General features: G+C 41.6%; 1 protein-coding gene across 5 annotated transcripts in view; it reads right to left on the reverse strand.

The window, feature by feature from the left end:
* Positions 1 to 3459: 3459 nt before the first annotated feature.
* col8a1a (collagen, type VIII, alpha 1a) overlaps positions 3460 to 20958 on the reverse strand; it is a 154039-nt gene continuing 136540 nt past the window's right edge. For all 5 annotated transcript variants that reach the window (XM_080203553.1, XM_080203552.1, XM_080203551.1 and 2 more), the window contains one exon: positions 3460 to 6159. In XM_080203553.1, coding sequence (XP_080059679.1) covers positions 4220 to 6159 — 1940 coding nt within the window. In that variant the 3' untranslated portion in view covers positions 3460 to 4219. The remainder of the gene's footprint in view (positions 6160 to 20958) is intronic.

The following is a 20958-nucleotide window of genomic DNA, read 5'->3' on the forward strand; positions in this document are numbered from 1 at the left end:
CTGTGTATCCAACTATATTATCCCTCAATGTATATGTAAGTATTGGTCTTTGGGCAATTTTGTGATTATTTCTTTATATTTTTTAAAAAAGTAAACAAAGAATTTGATTATATTCAGCTGATTATGCTATGGATTGGTTGAGGGAGGGCAATATTTTATAAGTTTAAGTTTATTTACTAGTGTCACAAGTAAGCTTACATTAACACTTCAATGAAGTTACTGTGAAAATCCCCTAGTCGCCACACTCCGATACCTGTTTGGGTTAATGCATCTAACCAGCACGTCTTTCAGAATGTGGGAGGAAATTAAGCACCCGGAGAAAACCCATGCAGACACGGGGAGAATGTGCAGACTCCACACAGATAGTGACCCAAGCCAGGAATTGAACTCAGGTCCTTGACACTGTGAGGCAGCAGTGCTAACCACTGTACCACCGTGTTATCTATATTTACTGTTGTTACAGGTCCCAGCCAACAACAATTGAGATCCTAACCATTTCTTTCAAATGGAAAGACAAGAGCTTGGAGGGATGCTTAATTAATCATGAAGGACTATACGCTGTAAAATTACACATTCATTTACACAATCCTGAAAAACCCTGTAAAGTCACTTTTAAAGAAACACACAAAGTAACAGTCCACAAAATAATAAAGATTCATCTCCAAGTGAATCTGAAAATAAGTGTTTAAATATTTAATACAATAATTTCCAATCCAGTACAAAATAATTTTGATAATACAGAATATGCACTAGTTACCAGAGAAAAAAAAGTTTGTTACATTACATTCAGGGTGTTACTGCAATCAATCAAAAGTGAACACGTCATGTCTTACTGATATGCTGCAAATAGAATCCTGTGCATGCTTTGGCAAGATTTTAAAACTTGGGTAATTTACACTTAACGCTAAAGTTTTATGCTATCTGTTTTCCTCGTTAGTTAATAACTTTTACTCTCTCCTGGCGGGTTCCCTAAGAATGGTTTCCAAATGGGAAGCGTGGATAGGTGGCTTGTTCTCCGGTTCTGATTATACCTTTTCTGACTAATTTCCCTTCATTCTCAAGTCACTGTTTGTCTGTGTCTGGCACGGCTGAGTTTGAAACTCAGCTGAATAGAGGGATTACAGGTTCAAATGTAGAGCCCAGAACATTGAGCCCAGTGTGTTGTAACACCAATCCATCATGTCACCATACCTCCTTCAAGAAACTTTTGATGAAAATGGTAGTTCTAAAAATAAAAATTCTACAGCACCTAATGCTATTAAGGTGTTACACTGTGACCCACCAAAATAGTTCGCTGCAAAAAAATTGACAAAAAAAAATTAAAAATGACTCCTATAGTTAGAACCATTATCAGTTCCTGATATACTATTGCAGTGAAGCACTTGTTAAATGATAGAGTTTAATATCAGTTTAAACCATGTAACCATGCAATGGTGTGGCTATTGATCATAAGATGGCATCAGAGAAGATATCAAAGAATAAGGTCAGAAAAATGTGCTGGAAATATTCATCAGCTAAACCTCCTTTAGTCTATTAATGTTTTAAATTTCCCTTGCTTTTCGTGGAAACTTAATTTGGAATTAAAGTCAGAGAGAACTGCACTGTCAAATGGTAGGATGTATGATAAATTACACAAGCTGTAAAAACAATGTGACTGATTCAGCCTGTCAAAAACTAATGAAAAGTTGGCATGAGCTGTAGAAATTTTATTAAATTGAACAAGTTGTTATTGCTTCATATTTGGATTTTGCTTTTATGTATTTCACATTTTGATGCAGCCCATCTACTCATATACAAATTTAGACAATCAGTAGTAAAACAAATAAATTAGTGTTGAAAAGCTGGAAATTTTATTCATAGTTACAATGGGCAGAAGTCATCAGAAAACTGTAGTTATGTACTTCAACCATCACATCAGATGGAGGAAACCTTGGACAAAACACAATATTGCTTCCTATATTTTGATAGCCTGATGAGCTCACTAAACAGTTATTTTTTTATAAAAAAAAGCAATGCGCAACTGGCAGGAAACTTTCCTTTCATTACTTTCATTTATACCTTTTGAGTGAAGCGATGGCATTAAGGCTGTTTTACACATTCAAAATTCTAAATTGTTTGGTATCTCATCTTTAAATTAAAAAGTTATTGTAAAGCAACTATACCGTGGATGCTGGAAAACTGGAATGCAAACAGGAAATGCCTGAAAAACTCTTCTTCAGAGCTGAATAACCACACTGGTTATTGTCAGCTTTGCAGGAGTCATGCAATCTCAAAACTTTAACTCTGATCCTCCCTCTGCAGATGCTGTCAGACCTGCCCATGACGTTGTATCTGTTTATAGATGTGCTAGTCCATTTCTCAGGTTCTTAGTAAACAAAGTGTTAAGTGCACTCACTGAAGAAATGGCATTTTGAGGGAATTGTGGATACATGCTTCAAGCTGTGGAATATACAAGGCTACAAGAGAGAGAAAATGGCATTTTGATCAGTTCTGGTTTGCACACTCCAGCAACAAGTCCAAATTCTCACTTTCCCTACTGTCAATTTCTATGGTTCTCGTCTCTTTAGACAAGTAGTGCAGAACTGCTCGAGTGTAGTTTAAAGTTTATTTATTATCATCACAAGTAGGCTTACATCAACATTGCAATGAAGTTACTGTGAAAATCCCCTATTTGCCACACTCTGGTGTCTGTTTGGGTACATTGAGGGAGAATTTAGCATGGCCAATGCACCTAACCAGCATGTCTGTCAGACTGTGGGAGGAAACTGGAACCCCCCGGAGGAAATCCATACAGACGCGGGGAGAATGTGCAGATTCTGCAGACAGTGACCCAAGCTGGGAATCAAACCAGGGTCCCTGGAATTGTGAGGCAGCTGTGCAAGCCACTGTGCCACTGTGCTGCCTAAACTTGTTGTTAATTATTCATATCATGCTACATTGAAAGATAGTTAAGTGGGATGAGTGAGCAGAAACCCATAAGGCTATAGTGGATTGCACAAACAATCCTTCATCTTCCCTCTCCTTGGAAGTCAATTTCTTGACATTTTACAAGAAATCTATTGTTTGTTCCATTTCATCAGCTTGCAGGTCACTGGTTGTTGTTTAGAGTATTTTTGACTGGGAAACTGGATGATGATGACTAGCTAGGGTAATTGCATGGGGTTGTGGGGATAGAGTCTGGGTGGGACTGTGCTTGATGCCAACTCAATGGGCTGAATGATCTCATAGGATTTGTAGGATTCTATGAATCCATGAAACCTAGATGCCGCTATTTAATCCCTACCATCTCCTAGATGAATGCAGTAAGAAGTCTCACAACACAGGTTAAAGTCCAACAGATTTATTTGGTATCACGAGCTTTCGCAGCACTACTCCTTCATTAGGTGAATGGAGAGTTAGTCTCCACTCAGCTGATGAAGAAGCAGTGCTCTGAAAGTTTGTGATACCAAATAAACCCTTTGGACTTTAACCTGGTGTTGTGAGACTTCTTACTGTGCCCACCCCAGTCCAACGCTGGCACCTCCACATCATTTCCTAGGTGAAGCAGGTACAAACATAATGTGGTCATATTTGATCATACTTCATTGATGAAAATAATCTTTTATCCTTTCTGCCCCTTTCACAGTCTGGGAGGGTTGAATTGCGAATGTAATTTTCTTCCAGCAGTTTTGGTTTTGTGAAATTTGTGCTCTTAAAGAGGCAGGGTTGCTTCTGTAAATCTTTTTTCCAAGTTGCACCCCGTAAGATGTCATCAAGAACTCCTGGGTTAGGCACTTCACGCTCTTCTTTGCTACTATGAAGCGATAATTTAGAGTCTATTTCTTAAATTCTTATCTCTGGTTGCGATTGGAAAATTAGCTCCAATTGCACGAAACAGTTCCCTTGTGGATTAGGATCCAAGAGGGATCTTTTCTCTGCATGTTTTCACGTGGGGCGACTATGAGCAGTACAAGGAAACTTTTATTTCACTGATCTGAGGTGATCCCTGGGTCTTGGTGTATCATTCTGTGTTTCCCAGTACTTTAATGGACATTTAGAATGTGTAAAACAGACATGGTTTCTCCTGTTTCTTTGATTTTTCTTGCATTAGCCTTCCATCAAAGAAAGAATGAGAGTTAATTATCCTACAAATATCAGCTATTGCTTTTGTAGTGAAAATGTAACTTTCAAAAGGTAACAAAGATCATATTTTAAAAGCTTTACATGTTTACATTTTTTTTTACATTGGATACAATAAATATCCAGAGAAAGATGAATGCACATATGGGCCTGAATAAAGTCCTGCTGCCTGCTCAGATGGAAGCTGCATCCAGACTTTGTCTCCATGCATTAGTTCAAGAACTGCGCTCCCAGAAGCTTGATCAAGGATCCCCTTCTTGTATTCATCATAGGTGTACATTTGTGGCTCATTGTTCTTGTATAATGCAACCCATATATTAGCACCTTTACAATGGACGTGATATGAAAAATAATAAATTCCCGGTATCTCACATGTGAAAATTCCGGTTTGCGGATTATAACCCTGTCGGCCATTGTATAGGATTTTATCAAACTTGACAGGAGATCCTACCGGTGGGAAAGGTACTGTCAGTTTAGCAGTAAACGCCGGCATCTCTGAATTCATTCCTATTTGTTTCCCTTTTTTACTGGGTTGAGTGATATATCCTTGTGGTGCCTTGCCATCGATTCCTGGCCCCATCTCCGGAAGTTGAAACTGTCTGATGTCCGGCTGAGCAGTTGGTGGGCCAGGAAGACCAGGAAGTCCTGGAGGGCCCGGAGGGCCGGGTGCTCCTAATAATCCTGGAGGACCTTCTGGGCCAGGTTTTCCTGTTGGTCCAATGTGTCCTGGAACTCCAGGTTTACCAATGCCAGGTATCCCTGGTGGTCCTGGTAATCCTTTTTCTCCTTTTGGTCCAGGAAGACCTGGAGGCCCTATTGGACCTCCTGGACCAGCAATTCCAGGTATTCCCATAGGACCTTGGATACCTTTCTCTCCACGGAACCCAATTTCCCCTTTTAACCCTGGTAGTCCTGGTCGCCCAGGTAAACCAGATGGGCCTCTTTCGCCTACGTCTCCTTTAGGTCCGGTTGGGCCTGGCAAACCTCTTAGACCTGGTTTTCCTTCTTTCCCAGCATATCCTGGTATACCTGCCAAACCCTGTGGACCTGCTTCCCCTTTGGGGCCTCGAGGACCCTGAAGGCCAGGTGGCCCAAACTCTCCTTTTATGCCCGGAAAGCCTATACCACCCGGTGCCCCAATTTGCCCAGGAAGCCCCGGCAGGCCTCTTGCACCTTGAGGACCAGGGATTCCAGGAATGCCGGCAGGTCCAGGTTCGCCCTTATACCCCTGCATTCCTGGTGGACCAACCTGACCACGTTCACCTTTTGGGCCTGGGAATCCTGGTTTTCCTACTCCGGGCATTCCTGGAGGCCCCGGTAAACCTGGAAGTCCTTTGTCACCTTTCTCCCCTGGAAAACCAGGCTGACCAGGAAGCCCTCCTATACCTGGTTTTCCAATGCCTGGCATTCCTGGGGGTCCTTGAATACCACGTGGCCCTGGGAAACCTTGAGCCCCTAGCTCGCCTGGGAATCCTTGTTTGCCTGGGACTCCTGGAGCACCCGGAAGGCCGTTTAAACCTGCTTTAGATATACCTGGTAGTCCCGCAGGCCCAGGTTGTCCAGGTATTCCTTGAGGGCCCCGTAAACCCGGCAATCCAGGTACACTTATTCCTGGTTGTCCCTTGGGTCCGACAGGACCTGGCATTCCTGGCAATCCTTTCTGCCCTGGCTCTCCTCTTGGCCCTTGTTTTCCGGGCAGTCCCGGTCTACCTGGCTTTCCATATCCAGGAATTCCTGAAGGACCTGGTAGCCCTTGTGGCCCCGGTGGTCCCATTGGCCCTTGTTCTCCTTTTGGTCCCATCTGACCTTTGAGACCTGGCAATCCCATCTCTCCTGGTTTACCTGGCATTCCTGGCATTCCAGGCTTCCCGACACTTGGGAAACCCGGTTGACCTGGTAGACCTGGCTTTCCTACTGGTCCTTGAAGACCACGACCTGGTAACCCTGGCAGACCAGGTGGTCCAGTTGGTCCTCTTGCTCCAGGCTCTCCTGATGGACCTTTTTCACCTTTCATTGCACTTGGAAATGTTGGTATCATTTCTAGTGAAGAAGAAAAAAATTAAAATGTAAAGATTTGAATAGAAATATTTGTCACTAATTTTATTAGTTGTGAATATCTGTATTTGAAAACCGCTTGAAAGAAAAGAAGTCCATTAAACAATTCTATATAAGTATCTAAAAGTAAAGTTTATTCGTTAGTCACAAGTAAGGCTTGCATTAACACTGCAATGAAGTTACTGTGAAGTCCCCCTACGCCACAGTCTGGTGCCTATTCAGGTCAACGCACTGAACCAGCACATCTTTCAGACTGTAGGAGGAAACTGGAGCATCAGGAGGAAACCCACGCAGACACAGGGAGAACTTGCAAACTCCACACAGATAGCGACCCAAGCCGCGAATTGAACCCGAGTCCCTGGCGCTGTGAGGCAGCTGTGCTGGCTACTGTGCTATAATATCTATATAACATCTGCGCCTACAAAATTGTACTTCGTGTTGTTACACTTTTTCTAATAGAAAACTTACAGTGCACACAGAGGTGGGTTATTCCATCCATTGAGTCTGCACGAACTCTCTAAAGACCCTTTTACTCTCCTAAGACACACACCTTCCTGACTCAGAACTAGATCTCTGTCCTTCCACTGTCGTTGAGTCAAAATCCTGAAATCCTTTTTTTTAACCAGCACTATAGGTATATCTACATCTGACGGACTGCAGCATCACCAATTTCCCAAGAGCAAATAGGGATCATCAATAAATGCTGGGTTTGCCAGAGACACTCCCGTTCCATGAAAAAACATAAACAAGACCAGCTTACAGAAACCAATATTCATAACCAATGTACATAACTCACACTGACCCATATCTCACAGTAACATATATATACCTCTATAAATAACAGCATACACTTTGCTGAAAAAAGAAATGTCAAAGTTTTTCATCTTGAACTCATCAGGACAATTTGCAAGAATACCAATGTAAGGGGAAAGCAGTTTGTGTTGCTTGAGAAGTGAGTCCTGATTGGTTAGCAAGCAGACTCTGATTAATAGAGGCATTGACATGGAGAATACAGCAGTTGACAGTGATTGATAGTTAACGGCCAAGCACTGTTTGAAAATTTAAACCAGACAGCTTCACTCAGATTGGTCAAGGCATTGCCCTGGGATATGAATCAACCAGTGTTTGTCACTTATTTTGTTCAGCTGAAACAGGCATAGTGTGTGTACATGTTCTTTCTGTCTGCAAAGGTCAGGGTTCTGTGCATTAATATATATAGCTTCAAGTACACACAAATACATCACACTGTAATTTAGTGTCCAAATGAGTTCACTAATGCTTGCGTGATGCTTCTGTTAAGGTGAGCTTTGTGATTGTCCATGAAATAGATGTATCATCGAAACCATTTACAGAGGGAGAGTTTTTGACCATCAGGAAAAGCTCTACAGAAATAGTGACCCCCCTGATAGTCACTGCGGTAGGATTTCAAGAGTGAAGATGGGAAAGAGGCATTGTTGGTCAACTCAGAACAACTTCTACATTCATGCCGAACCTCTTCCTCTGCCCTTGTGCCATCCAGCTGCTGTAAAATACTCCCAAACATTTTCACAGATGATGACCAAAACAAAAACAGAGCAGGCAACAAAAAAATTCAGAAGATTGGACCATCAACAAGTTCAAAAGCTTGTTAATTAGTCATTTCAAATGATGGGGGAGCTGTCGATTTCCACACCCAGTTGCCTTCTACAATTCTGGAGACCAGTGTGACAATATCATATTGCCTACCCAGTGTCATCACACCATTTTTGCCAGTCATGCAGGATGGTGGGGGAGTGTCCCACCTGATTTATAAATGGAAAATTCAGCTCCGCATTACCCTGAATATCGTGAAATCCTAAACGATGTATTTTTAAAATTGAGTTGCCGCCCAGAAACCAACTGAATTGACAAGCTTGGGCTTTCTGTTAGTTGAGAAAACAGTCCAGAGAAGTCTGCAGCCAAAGATCAGGTTTTTTTTGTAGTTATAGAGATAGTTCTGGACTAAAGGATGATTGGGATGCTGGGGGGTGATTTCAAGTCAGTCATGAGTCAAGCAAAGATTGAGGCAGAGTTGGAGATAATAGGGGGCAAAGGAAAATCGGGAGATGTATTGTTGGGAAGGAGAGAAATCAGGGATTAGTGACCCTGGGAAAATGATGAGGTCAGTGTTGGGGTGATTGGGCGATGACAGGGTTTGATTTTTGGATCTAAAAGAAACATCTATGGAGGCGAGGGGTGGGGGATGAGGAGGTTGGTGGCTGAGTGGAGGGAGTGGGAGTGGCGAGCATTTTGTTGGGAGGGCAGGGTGAGGGAAATGAGTAATTCCTGTCAGGAGTGGGTAGTAAGCATTGCTGGGGCCAATAGTGAGCATTGCTGAGGGTGCAGGAGGGGGTAGTGAGCATTGCTGAGGGGCCAAGAGGGGGTAGTGAGCATTGCTGAGGGGCCAGGAGGGGTGAATATTGTTAGAAGGCAGGGGAATGTAGGGTGATTGTGAGGAGCATTGCTAGGAGTTGGGGTGGGAAGTGAACATTATTGAGGGTGGAGGGATGAGCATTGTTGGCCATGAGGAGTGAGGTAAAATTGACAGGAGTATTGTCAGGAGGGGAGTGAAGGAGAGAATATTGTTGGGCATAACAGAGTGAGGACTATCAGGGGATGAACAGTGTTGGGGTCTGGGGGGAATGAGCACTGTCAGGAGTGACATGAGGGTAGGGGTGGATGGTGGATGATTATCAGGCCTTCCTGATACAGGTCCCCCCCATATTTACTGTCAACCCATATGCTCTGCCTGTGATTAACAGCGGGAGAACATTGGGGTAATTTTCTGCAACAGTGCAGGCATCAAGCTCAAGTCTCCACACTAACATCAGGGTCTGAGACATTCATGGAGTGGCTGGGGTAGCATAGCTTTACCCAACGGCAATTTAAACTTCCTGGGGAAATATCACACCTGGGTCACACGCAGGTCAGAGCTTCCTCAGAATCCTTATATGTAACTCCAGTGAATACCTAGATATTTATTGCTGTCATCATCAGAAAAATCTGGGCCAGTGATCGAGCTGAGTAATTAGTCAAAATCAGGATGAAGTCCTTTTCTGTTGTTGTTCACTTGTTGTTGATGAGCGATTATCACTGCTGCTTCACAGCGTCAAGGGCCCAGGTTCGATTCCCGGATTGGGTCACTGGCTGTGTGGAGTTTGCACATTCTCCCCCTGGGTTTCCACGGGTGCTCCAGTTTCCTCCCGCACTCCAAAGATTAAAGAAAGGTAAAGTTTATTTATTAGACACAAGTAAGGCTTACATTAACACTGCAATGAAGTCACTGTGAAATTCCCCTCATCGCCACACGCCAGCGCTTGTTCTCGTCAATGCACCTAACCAGCACATCTTTCAGACTGTGGGAGGAAACTGGAACACCCAGAAGAAACCCACGCAGACATGGGGAGAACATGCAAACTCACAGAAAGTGACCCAAGCTGGGAACTGAACACGGATCTCTGGTGCTGTGAGGCAGCAGTACTAACCACCGTGCCACCATGCTGCCCATATGCACTGGACATATTAAATTGCCTGTTAGTGTCAAAGGAATGGCTTGGGTAAATGCATGGGGTTATGGAGATGGGGCCTGGGTGGGACTGTGATCAATGCAGACTCGATGGGCTGAATGGGCTCCTTCTGCACTGTGGAATTCTATGGATTCTATGAAAGCAATTGTAATTGTAGAGCTATTAAGAACAGGGGTGTATTGGAGGAGCTTATGGAACCGTGCGTTGATGCACGTTAGAACCTCTTCAACAACATGAAGGGAAATCCAGACAGATGGAATGCGGACTGGATGGGAGATGTGCCTGTGGCAACAAATGGGCCAGAAAAGCTGGAGTTGTGACAACATTTTGAAGGCCAAGTTGCAGAGTATCAATCCAAGTCAACATTTTAGTCGTTTCCACTGTAGTTTCCATCAAGATGTTCTGTGAAGCAAATGTTTTAAAATGCACCATGAACGTGGTTAGAAAAACAGTAAATTCCATTCAGGATCCGGTGCCCAGCCTCTGCTAATTTAATAGACTTCTGGACAAGGTCATCATGAACTGCCATAACACGCTGCATTTCGGTGACTAAATCGGGGGGCCATGTTGATGCACTTCTCTAAAGTTGTGCGATGGGACCACCTATTCTCAGATCAGAACACGATGGTTATAATGAGGTCAAGATGGTTCTTTTGTAATGGATATTATGGAGCTCACAAATTCATTTAACCATTTCATAGTGGAATATTATAATGTTAGTTTATGACTTTGAAAAAGTATATTTGTCATCATAACTTAATGCTTATTCTAACCTAGAAATCACATTATGACACTATTGTGGGCAAATTGCAGAACTGAAAAAGGAATTTACAAACTCCAAATACAGGAACAATGGAAGGAGATTTTGAAATCTTCACCACACTTTTCCCAAGCACTGTGCACCAGAGAAACTCCAAGTGAAAATTATTGCAATGTAACAGAAGATTTTTGAGATTGGTGTTACCAAATTTTAGTGTCTCCGATGACCTCAGGATATTCCAGGGACCATTAGGACAATGGCGTGTTCTAAGAGACAGGATCTACAGGTATGTAGAGGGGCAAGGACTGACTAGGAACGATCAGCATGGCTTTGTGAATGGAAAATCATGTCTCACAAATTTGATTGTGTTTCTTGAAGGGATAACCAAGAAAGTAAATGTTCGCAGTGCAGTTGATGTTGTCCACATAGACTTTAGCAAGGCCTTTGACAAGGTACCACATGGTAGGTTGTTGCATAAGGTTAAATCTCATGGGATCCAGGGTGAGGTGGTCCAATGGATTCAAAATTGGCTTGATGACGGAAGACAGAGGGTGGTTGTAGACGGTTGTTTTTCAAACTGGAGGCCTGTGACCAGCGGTGTGCCTCAGGGATCTGTGCTGGGTCCTCTGTTACTTGTCATTAATATTAATAATTTGGAAGAGAATTTAGGAGGCATAGTTAGTAAGTTTGCAGATGACACCAAGATTGATTGCATAGTGGACAGTGAAGAAGGTTGTTGAGCATGGCAGCAGGATCTTGATCAATTGGGCCAATGGGCTGATGAATGGCAGAGGGAATTTAAATAAATGTGAGGTGATGCATTCTGATAGATTGAACCAGGGCAAGACTTACTCAGTTAATAGTAGGGCACTGGGGAGAGTTATAGAACAAGGAGATCTATGTACATAGCTCCTCAAAAGTGGAGTCACAGGTGGACAGAGTGGTGAAGAAGGCATTCAGCATCCTTGGTTTCATTGGTCAGAACACTGAATACAGGAGTTGGCATGTCTTGTTGAAGTTGTACAAGACATTGGTAAGACCACAGTTGAAATACTGTGTGCAGTTCTGGTCACCCTCTTATAGAGAGGATACTATTAAACTAGAAAGAGTGCAGAAAAGATTTACAAGATGTTACAGGGACTTGATGGTTTGAGTTATAAGGAGAGGCTGGATAGACTGGGACTTTTTGTTTGGAGCGCTGAGGGGTGATCTTATAGAGGTCTATATAATAATGAGGGGCATAGATCAGATAGATAGTCAATATATTTTCCCAAAGGTAGGGGAGTCTAAACTAGAGGGCATAGGTTTAAGGTGAGATGGGAGAGATACAAAGGGGTCCAGAGGGGCAATTCTTTCACACATAGGGTGGTGAGTGTCTGGAACAAGCTGCCAGAGGTAGTAGTAGAGACGGATACAATTTCATCTTTTAAAAAGCATTTAGACGGTTACATAGGTAAGGTGGGTATAGAGGGATATGGGCCAAATGTGGGCAATTGGGACTAGTTTAGTGGTTAAAAAAGGGCGGCGCGGACAAGTTGGGCCAAAAGGCCTGTTTCTATGCTGTAAATCTCGATGACTCTGAGTACTTTTGAAATTTTAGAATTGTAGAATTCCGCCAGTGCAGAAAGAGGCCAATTGGCCCATTGGTTTACATTAACTTTCCACAAGAGTATCCACCCAAGGGCTTCCCCTCACCCTATCACTGTAACCCTGCACTTTTACAATGGTCAATCCACCCAACCAACACACCTTTGGACACTAAGGTGCAAATTATCATGGCCAATCAACCTAACCTACTCATCTTTGGATTGTGGGAGGAAACCGGAGCACCCAGAGGAAACCCACGCAGACACAAGGAGAGCGTGCAGAATCTGCACAAACAGTTACCGGAGTCCAGAATTGAACCTGGGACCCTGGTTCTAACCATCATGCTATCATCCCGCCCCACCATGCAAATACTGCTTCAGTGTAGGAAATAAAATCTAAATTCAAGTAAGGACCAATATGCTTTATCTTCATCTGTTTCTATTTTAGTAATTTATGCTGAATGTGATCAGTGCAAAAGCTGGATATCAGATCATACTCAGCATTTAAACGACTTTGACACCCCTGCACTGTATCAGCCAAGTCTTTCTGCTGCATCAACCTAATGTTCTCACATTTTTCTAAATGTACAATTGTGTAAGAAAACAATAAATGGATAAGAAGTTATCTACGCTTGATTGATGTGAGGTTAATCATGCATCAATCCCTGCACGAAAGTCCACCTTCATTTCTTTCTCCTGTTGTTCTAAAGGTAATTCTGTTAGATATGGTTACCCTCCATTATTTCCAAGTGATCATCCTTGATTCCTTTATGGGGTGGCACAGTGGCACAATGGTTAGCATTGTTGCCTCACAGCACCAGGGACCTGGGTTCGATTCCTGGCTTGGGTCACTGTCCGTTTGGAGTTTGCATGCTCTCCCGGTGTCTGCGTGTCTTTCCTCCGGGTGCTCCGGTTTCCTCCCAGAGTCCAAAAGATGTGCATTAGCCAGGCTAAATTCTCCCTTAGTGTGCCTGAACAGGCACCGGAGTGTGGTGACTAGTGGGGTTTTCACAGTAACTTTATTGCAGTGTTAATGTAAGCCTGCTTGTGACTAATAAATAAATAAACTTAAACTTAAATAAACTGATAAGAGAATTGACACATTAGAAGAATGAACATTGGAATAGCCTACTCACTATGACCTGACACTAAACGTTAGAGTGTGCGTTGCGGGGGACGGGGTGGTTCCGTGACGGTTAGTGGTAGTGATTGTATGTGGTTTGATTGGAAGCTATTCAACCATGGGAAGGTATCACAGTGAACTGACTCTTGCCTTCTCTTCGCTTTATGTGACATCAACACACACATATTATCCAGCAGAAATCACTGAAAAGCAGTCATAAGTGTTAATTTTTCCCCTGCTTGTAAATACTAAAGACACTTGTAGCACTGCAGTTCCTATTCTATTTGGGACTAGCAAATACTGCAGATGAGCATTGTGAGACCTTCCATTGTTAGTAAGGCAAACAGCTATACTTAACCCTACCAGCAAGAGGAGCAAGTGGAACTCTTATTTCTTTGACCACGAGGGAATTCTGGCACTGACAAGACCCAAGGAATTCTTTTTGAGAGGAGAATGATTTTTCCCAGCCCAGAGGGGTTATGTTTCAACTAGTACAACTACAATGTGTTTCTCATTTTAAAAGAAAACTGTCCTAACCAAATTGAATTTAACAATACAGGAACTTCACCGCACTTTGATGTAGTAGAGCGTCCTGTTTGACAGAGTCAGATTGCACTGGTTTTTGTTTGTATAAACAGTTGCACGTTTTAAAAATGCCCAGACTGCATTTGGAGCATTAGGAATTCCCTTCAAATAGTTTCCTGATGAAACTTCAGTTTACCACAATATAAAACATACCCTCAGACATCGCCAACGATTGTCTAGATGTTATTGGAGAATAGCAGCAGTTCAGATACAGTACATACTTCACAAGTTCAGGAGTATTCATTTTGAGAATTTGTCTATTTAAAATGTATTTTTCTGGGAAAAGTGCAGTTTGGTTCAAACTTTTACAACGAAATCGCAAAGTGATTCATTCCAGGTAATGATGGCTGGAAAATCTCCGACCTCTGGCTGAGTGCCAAATTCTTCGTTCTCACTCCTAGTGGTGGTGGGCTGTGCCAGACTGAAGAATTCCAGCTGATATCTCTAACTAAACCTTTATTGGGTGTATTTGACCATTTCTTCCTCAGGTGCAGATCCACATATATCTGAATATTCTTCTGTAACTTTAACTACATTTTCTGAAAATTATTACTTTATTCAGGCCCAGATGCCATCACCTAATTATCCAGTTTTTTTGGGTTATTAAATTTCAATAAGTAATTAAGAGAGGAAATGACTTTATGCAGGTACACCAGTGTTAATGAGATCACTATTTCTTCTGATTTCTATAGCACCAGTTAAATCGCCCCATTTTTAAAAACTTGTGCTTTGCCGAGCTCAAGAATAGTTTTGTAGCAATCATCAACTTGATTTGAGCTTTCCATTTCTGAATAATCATGTAAGGGCCCCAGGAGAAGCAGATTTGATTGTTTGAATGGACTTACTTACATTCTTGTGAATGCTATTCAGAGGTTCAGTGTTTGAATGCAGTGGGAGCTCAGACCAGCGATCTCTCTGAAATTAATTCAAGATGATGTTCTCTTCCTTTCCTTTTTGGAATGATGGTGTACACATTGGATGTTATCACCCATGGAGCGCACATTAAGCTTTGCCTTTGCACACTGAAGAACTACATCTTTGATGAAAACCATAAAATGCGCACAATGGTACAATGTGAAATGTAAGAGAATTATGCCTTAAATATCTTTGCAATCCTATTATTTAATCAGATTGACAGCTACCTAATTATGGCAACATTTTCCATTCTTATACATTCTTGGCCAAAATCTCAGTTTTCTCCTTTCATAAAATCGTACAGTGCAGAAGGAGGCCACTCAACCTATCGAGTCTGCACCAATCACAATCCCACCCAGACTCTATCCCTGCAACCCCATGCATTTAATTTAGCTAGTCCTCCTGACACTAAGGGGCAATTTAGCATGGCCAATCCACCTAACCTACACATCTTTGGAATGGGGGAGAAAATCCACACAGAAGCAGGGAGAAGGTGCAAACTCCATACAGACAGTGACCCAAACCAGGAATCAAACCCAGGTCCCTGGCACTGTGAGGCAGCAATGTTCACTACTGCACCACCATTCCCTTTATGACTGCTTCCATTCCTCTCCCCATTATTTTACATTCATCCTATAAACTGTTTCGTGAATAGATTTCGGAATAGTAAAGGTGATTATTCTTCACGTTTATATAACATGTTTAAAGTACCTCAATGTCAAGGCTGCAGACAGAAAGGGCCTTGAACACTCATTGCTTGCAAACTGGCCTTTCGCTTCTACTAGTTACAAATTCTGCATTTTCAGGGAGGAAGCCTTTGGGATCTTGATTTAATTCAGTACTTTCCTGTTAGCATCAGCTGGAGGGAAAATACTGAGGGACTGATATTGGATTTATGAGTGATCCATTTGGCAGCGAGAGATTCATGTGTTACAAAGCTGTAGTTCTAACCAAAGATTATATCCTTAACCACAAGACTAAGTTACAATCCTGAATCATGCATTCCCAGACACTGCTGTTATTATTTATAGCAGATATGGTCTTCAGGTTGTATTTTGTATTCCTGCTTTGCCATTTAGATCATAGTTGTCTGGGTTTTGTAAAAACATAACATGTTTTAGGAATAGAAAAACAACTCACCTTTAATAAATCGCAAATCTATCTTATCACTGTTTACCTAGATTCCTTCTTTCTCCAGAAATGCTATTACTTTCTGTTGAACTTTTTAAAAATTGTTTATGCCAATGGCGTTCTCTGCTAATTCAGTCCACAAGAATATAAACTGTAGTGTAAATAAGTATCAGTTGATTTACCTTCCTAATTCCAATTTGTTCATTTTTAACTTGTTCCCTCTGACAGTTGACAATTTTGCTGTTATCAGTGTACAGTCATAGACATTTACAGCACGTTTACAGCCCAACTTGTCCATGCCACCCTACTTTTAACGATAAAGCTAGTCCCAATTGCCCACATTTGGCCCCTACCCCTCGATAGCCAACTTACCCATGTGACTGTCTAAACACTTTTTAAAAGACAAAATTGTACCCTTCTCTACAAATACCTCTGGCAGCTTGTTCCAGACACTCACCACCCTCTATGTGAAAAAATTGCCCCTCTGGACCCCTTTGTATCTCTCCACTCTCACCTTAAACCCATGCCCTTTAGTTTTAGACTCCCCTACCTTTGGGAAAAGATATTGATTATCTGGCTGATCTATGCCCCTCATTATTTTATAGATCGCTATAAGATCACCCCTCACCCTCCTACACTCCAGAGAAAAAAGTCCCAGTTTATCCAGCCTCTCCTTATAACTCAAACCATCAAGTCCTGATAGCAACCTAGTAAATTTTTTCTGCACTATTTCTAGTTTAATAATATCCTTTCTATAATTGGGTGACCAGAATTGCACACAGTATTCCAAGTGTGGCTTTACCAATGTCTTGTACAACTTCAACAAGATGTCCCAACTCTTGTATTCAATACTCTGAAACATTGAATGAAACCAAGCATGCTGAATGCCTTCTTTGCCACTTTTTCCACTTGTGACTTCATTTTCAAGGAGCTATGAACCTGTATCCCTGGATTTCTTTGTTCTATAACTCTCCCCAGTGCCCGACCATTAATTAAGTCCTGCCTTGATTTGATCTACCAAAATGCATCACCTCGCATTTATCTAAATTAAACTCCCATTTACTTGTTGTTGGTGTAATTAATTTTTTAGACAAACTTTCATTAGGCTACCTCAAAGTCTTTCTGAACAAAGAAAGAATGTATGTTGGAATAAAATACTTTTATACGTCGGAATAGTTCTAAACTAATAAACTAAATTAATAATAAATTTAATGATTAAAATTATGTATGCTGGAAAATTGATGTCACAACAAGAAATGATAGAGACAAATGCAAGCACTTTTTGTTGCCGGGAAACCTGCAGTGGGAGTGCACCATTGGCGGGACCATAAGATCCAACCGGCATGAATGGCAGCAGGATTTTGGCAATCAAAACTTTTAGGAATAGAATAATAATAATATTATGCATAACCTGGTATTCTGTCCTTCCAAAACAGCACCTTCACTCACTCACCATGAACAATAGGCGCTATCTATATCATAAAATAAGTTGGTTTGGCATATTATTCTGCCTTACAATTCTCTGTCCCACTTTTTAAAAAGTCGCTAAGAAACAAAGAGTCATTTTAAATGTACAAACTCCAGCCTGAATTGGAAATACCTTCACTGATATCTGGACTCATCATGGCTGTGACCCTGACTGACCTTCCCAATCACACTTAAAGAGAGCAACAACTCCTGGGTTCTGACCTGTAGCCTCTAGAGCAACTAAACTCCAACCCAATGGCAAGTAAGAGTTTTGTGTCTTCACAAAAGCATCAGTTAAACAGCCAATATGAGTGGGATTATTAAACTAAGAGATCGTAAATGACATGCTACAATGCTTCTCTTTTTTATAACAGAACACATTTGGTTTCCCATAGAAATGCTATTGGTGACCTGTTCAAAATTTCAAAGGGCAATTGCTTTTAACAGTGTTATGTGAGACTGTCAAATATTTACGCAATATTGTGTTTCTTTGGAGCATTTGTTCAGCTAGCTGAGTCTGAACATATTCTTTCAACAATGCATAAAAAGCCAAGAGTCCCCATAACATTAATTTATGAGCTGCTGCTGATGTTTTTATTGGCACTTTCACTGACAACTTTGGTGTTTTTAATAACAGACAAAAACAGTGCACACACACACACACACTTTGTCTCATTTCGTTCCAATTCATTTTCCTCTCATTTGAGTACAGATTGCTTGATCCAGTGCCTGAGTTCTTCAGTTGCAGTCTGGTTTGAGTTATGTGACTGTTTGTGTTTTGTCTACTGTATTTTCCGGTGCCTCACATCTCGTTTAATTTTAAATGTTAATGGCGCATTGATACATAGCTGTGGACCTCAGCTGGGCATCTGTGGAGAGCGGGATGTGCTGTCAAAAGACTGCACTCATACTGATGACTGCACATCACTTCATGTTTAAAGTAAAAGTTAAAGTTTCTTTATTAGTTACAAGTCAGCTTATATTAACACTGCTATGAAGTTAGTGTGAAAATCCCACAGTCGCCACACTCCGGTGCCTGTTCAGGTACACTGAGGGAGGATTTAGCACAAACAATGCACCTAACCAGCACGTCTTTTGGATGTGGAGGGAAACCAGAGCACCCAGGAGAAACTCATGCAGACTCCGCACAGACAGTGACCCAAGTCAGGAATCGAACCCAGATTCCTGGTGCTGTGAGTCAGCAGTGCTAACTACCGCACTGTCTCATGTTGCTCTGTAGTCAGAACCTAGAGGTTTTTTGCAAGTTTTTTACAAGTTTACAGAATTCTCCAGAAGAAAAAAAAATGCCATCAAATATGAGTGAAATAATGTTTATTAGCCCTTATGAGAAAGCAAGGGAAGTGTAAAGGTATTTGAATACTTTGAATACTGTAATTGATTTCTGTTTGACAAAGCTATCCCAAATTGCCTGTCCCAAGTTGCTTGAGAAGTTAGTTATGGGCCACAGTCTCCATGGTGATGGTGTTCCCACATTGCTACTATGGAATTCTAGGATTCTGACTCCACAACCATGATATGAACTGTAATGTATGATCAAGTCAAATGTACAATTTGAAGAGGATTCTTCTTGGTAGCAGAGGTTACAAAGGGGTAAGGGGCTGCCAGGAGTTAACCCTGCAGATCGGACATGCTACAGCCTGTGACTATTGAGTTCAGTGGCAAGGGAACTTTATCAAGTCAACTGTTTAATCCTGCTTGATGTTGAGCTTCTTGACGATTGTTTTAGCTGCTCCCACCCAGACAACTGATGAGCATTGAATCATATTCTGGACTTGAGTCTTGTAGTTGTTGCGGAGATTTTGAGTGTGCTGAATTGAGCCACTCATCACACAGTATGTACTTTCCGCTCCACCCTTGCAAGCACCTTGCTGATATAACTGGTTTAGTGCAGCATCTTGCCAGTGGTGGCTCACTAAGATGTTACTGACTTGTGTCTCAGAACCGATGAGGCACTGAGGTTCATGGGTGATGGTAGATTTTTCTTGGCCAAGACAGTCATTATCTAGCACTAATATGACACAAATGTTGCTATAGTTGTCAGCTTAAGTCTATATGTTACACAGATCTTAATGTATGGTATGGGCTGATTCATTCTCAAAAGCCTGGAGCTGAACACTGTAGAACTTGGAAGTCCTCCTCGTGGCCTTGCATTGAGAGGGTCTTGTGGCTGATGCTGTGAATACAGGCTTAGAAAAGGTGTTTGATACAGTACCACAAAACAGACTTATTCGCAAAATTCAAACCCATGGAACTAAAGGGGCAGTGTCAGAATGTACTTGGGTATAGAAGGCATAATTTCAAAGCTTGCAGATGTGCGAATCTTGGAAAAGTAATAAACAACTAGGAGAATAATAACAGATTTCAGAAGAATGTAAACTGGGAAATGGATAGACACAAAACAGATGAAATTTAATGTAGGAAGTGTGAAATGACCCATTTTGTTTGGAGGAATGAAGGGAAGCAATAAAAACTAAATAGAATAAATTTAATGGAGGTACAAGAACAGAGACCTGGGAGGTGAATGCACACAAACAATTGAAGATGGCAGGACAAGTTGAAAAGATTGTTAGAAAAGGTTACGTGACACTTTGCTTTATGAAGGCATGGCGTGTTACGTTTAACCGTTATAAACCATTGTTTGGACTATATTATCTTCAATTCTGGGCACTCCACTTTGGGAAGAGTTTCAAGGCCTCAGAGAGGCTGCAGAGATTTTCTTCAATGATACCAAAACATAAAGGGTTTTGATAGGGTTAAAACAGGGAAACTTCCTTGTGATAGAAGGATTGAGTAGCCAGAGGACAGGAATTAAAAATAAAAGGGCCAGAGCTGAGATAAAGTGAAGGTTTAAGCATTTTACTCTGATGGAATATGCGCTGGTTGAAAGGCTGGTGGAAGCAGATTCAAAAGTATCTTTCAAAAGCAAATTGAATAACTATTTGAAGAGAAATAAACTTGCAGATTGAGGAGGAAAGAGGAAAGAAAGCAAACTGATTGGTCTGTAACCATCACAACCATCTTCCTCAAACTTGACAATTTCCAACGATTCCATTCTTATTGACTTCAGTTTGCTAGGGTTCGATTTGCTATACTCAAATCGAATGCTGCTTTGATGTCACTGGTGGCTACTCTAGCCTCGCCTTTGCCTTCTCCTCATGTATATATGGCTGGATCAAGGCTGTAGCTGAGTCTGCAAGAGAGTGATCCTGGAGGAAACTGAACTTTTGGTGAACAGATTACTGGTGAATAAATGTTGCTTGGTGACACTATTGATTACTTCTATTAGCACTTAATGCAATAGCAGTCCCTCTAATTTCAATATTACACTGCAGCTTCCAGCTATTATGGGTGAGAGTTTCCTTGACCCTAACTTTTTGCAATACCAAGTCTGCATTGTAATGGACTGGAGGAGTAGGGCCAGTGTTAGAATTGTGTAATGTGGGCAAATACATTGGCTCCAAGCCAGTCAGAGTAATTGAAAGTTCGACTACCTAATGGTATTTCTTGATCACTGATCATTTTGTCAATTGTTTCATATTATTGCCAAGGTGTGTTTTCACAATCGTACATCTACAGATTTGACTTACCTGGCAGGGGTGAAACCATGAGCATGCAGGGGATCTTCCATGCAAGGGTAGAGTCAATGATCAG

Source organism: Carcharhinus amblyrhynchos, chromosome 15 (assembly GCF_965287045.1).
Source record: "Carcharhinus amblyrhynchos chromosome 15, sCarAmb.v2.hapA, whole genome shotgun sequence".
In the NCBI taxonomy this organism is placed as follows: Eukaryota; Metazoa; Chordata; class Chondrichthyes; order Carcharhiniformes; family Carcharhinidae; genus Carcharhinus; species Carcharhinus amblyrhynchos.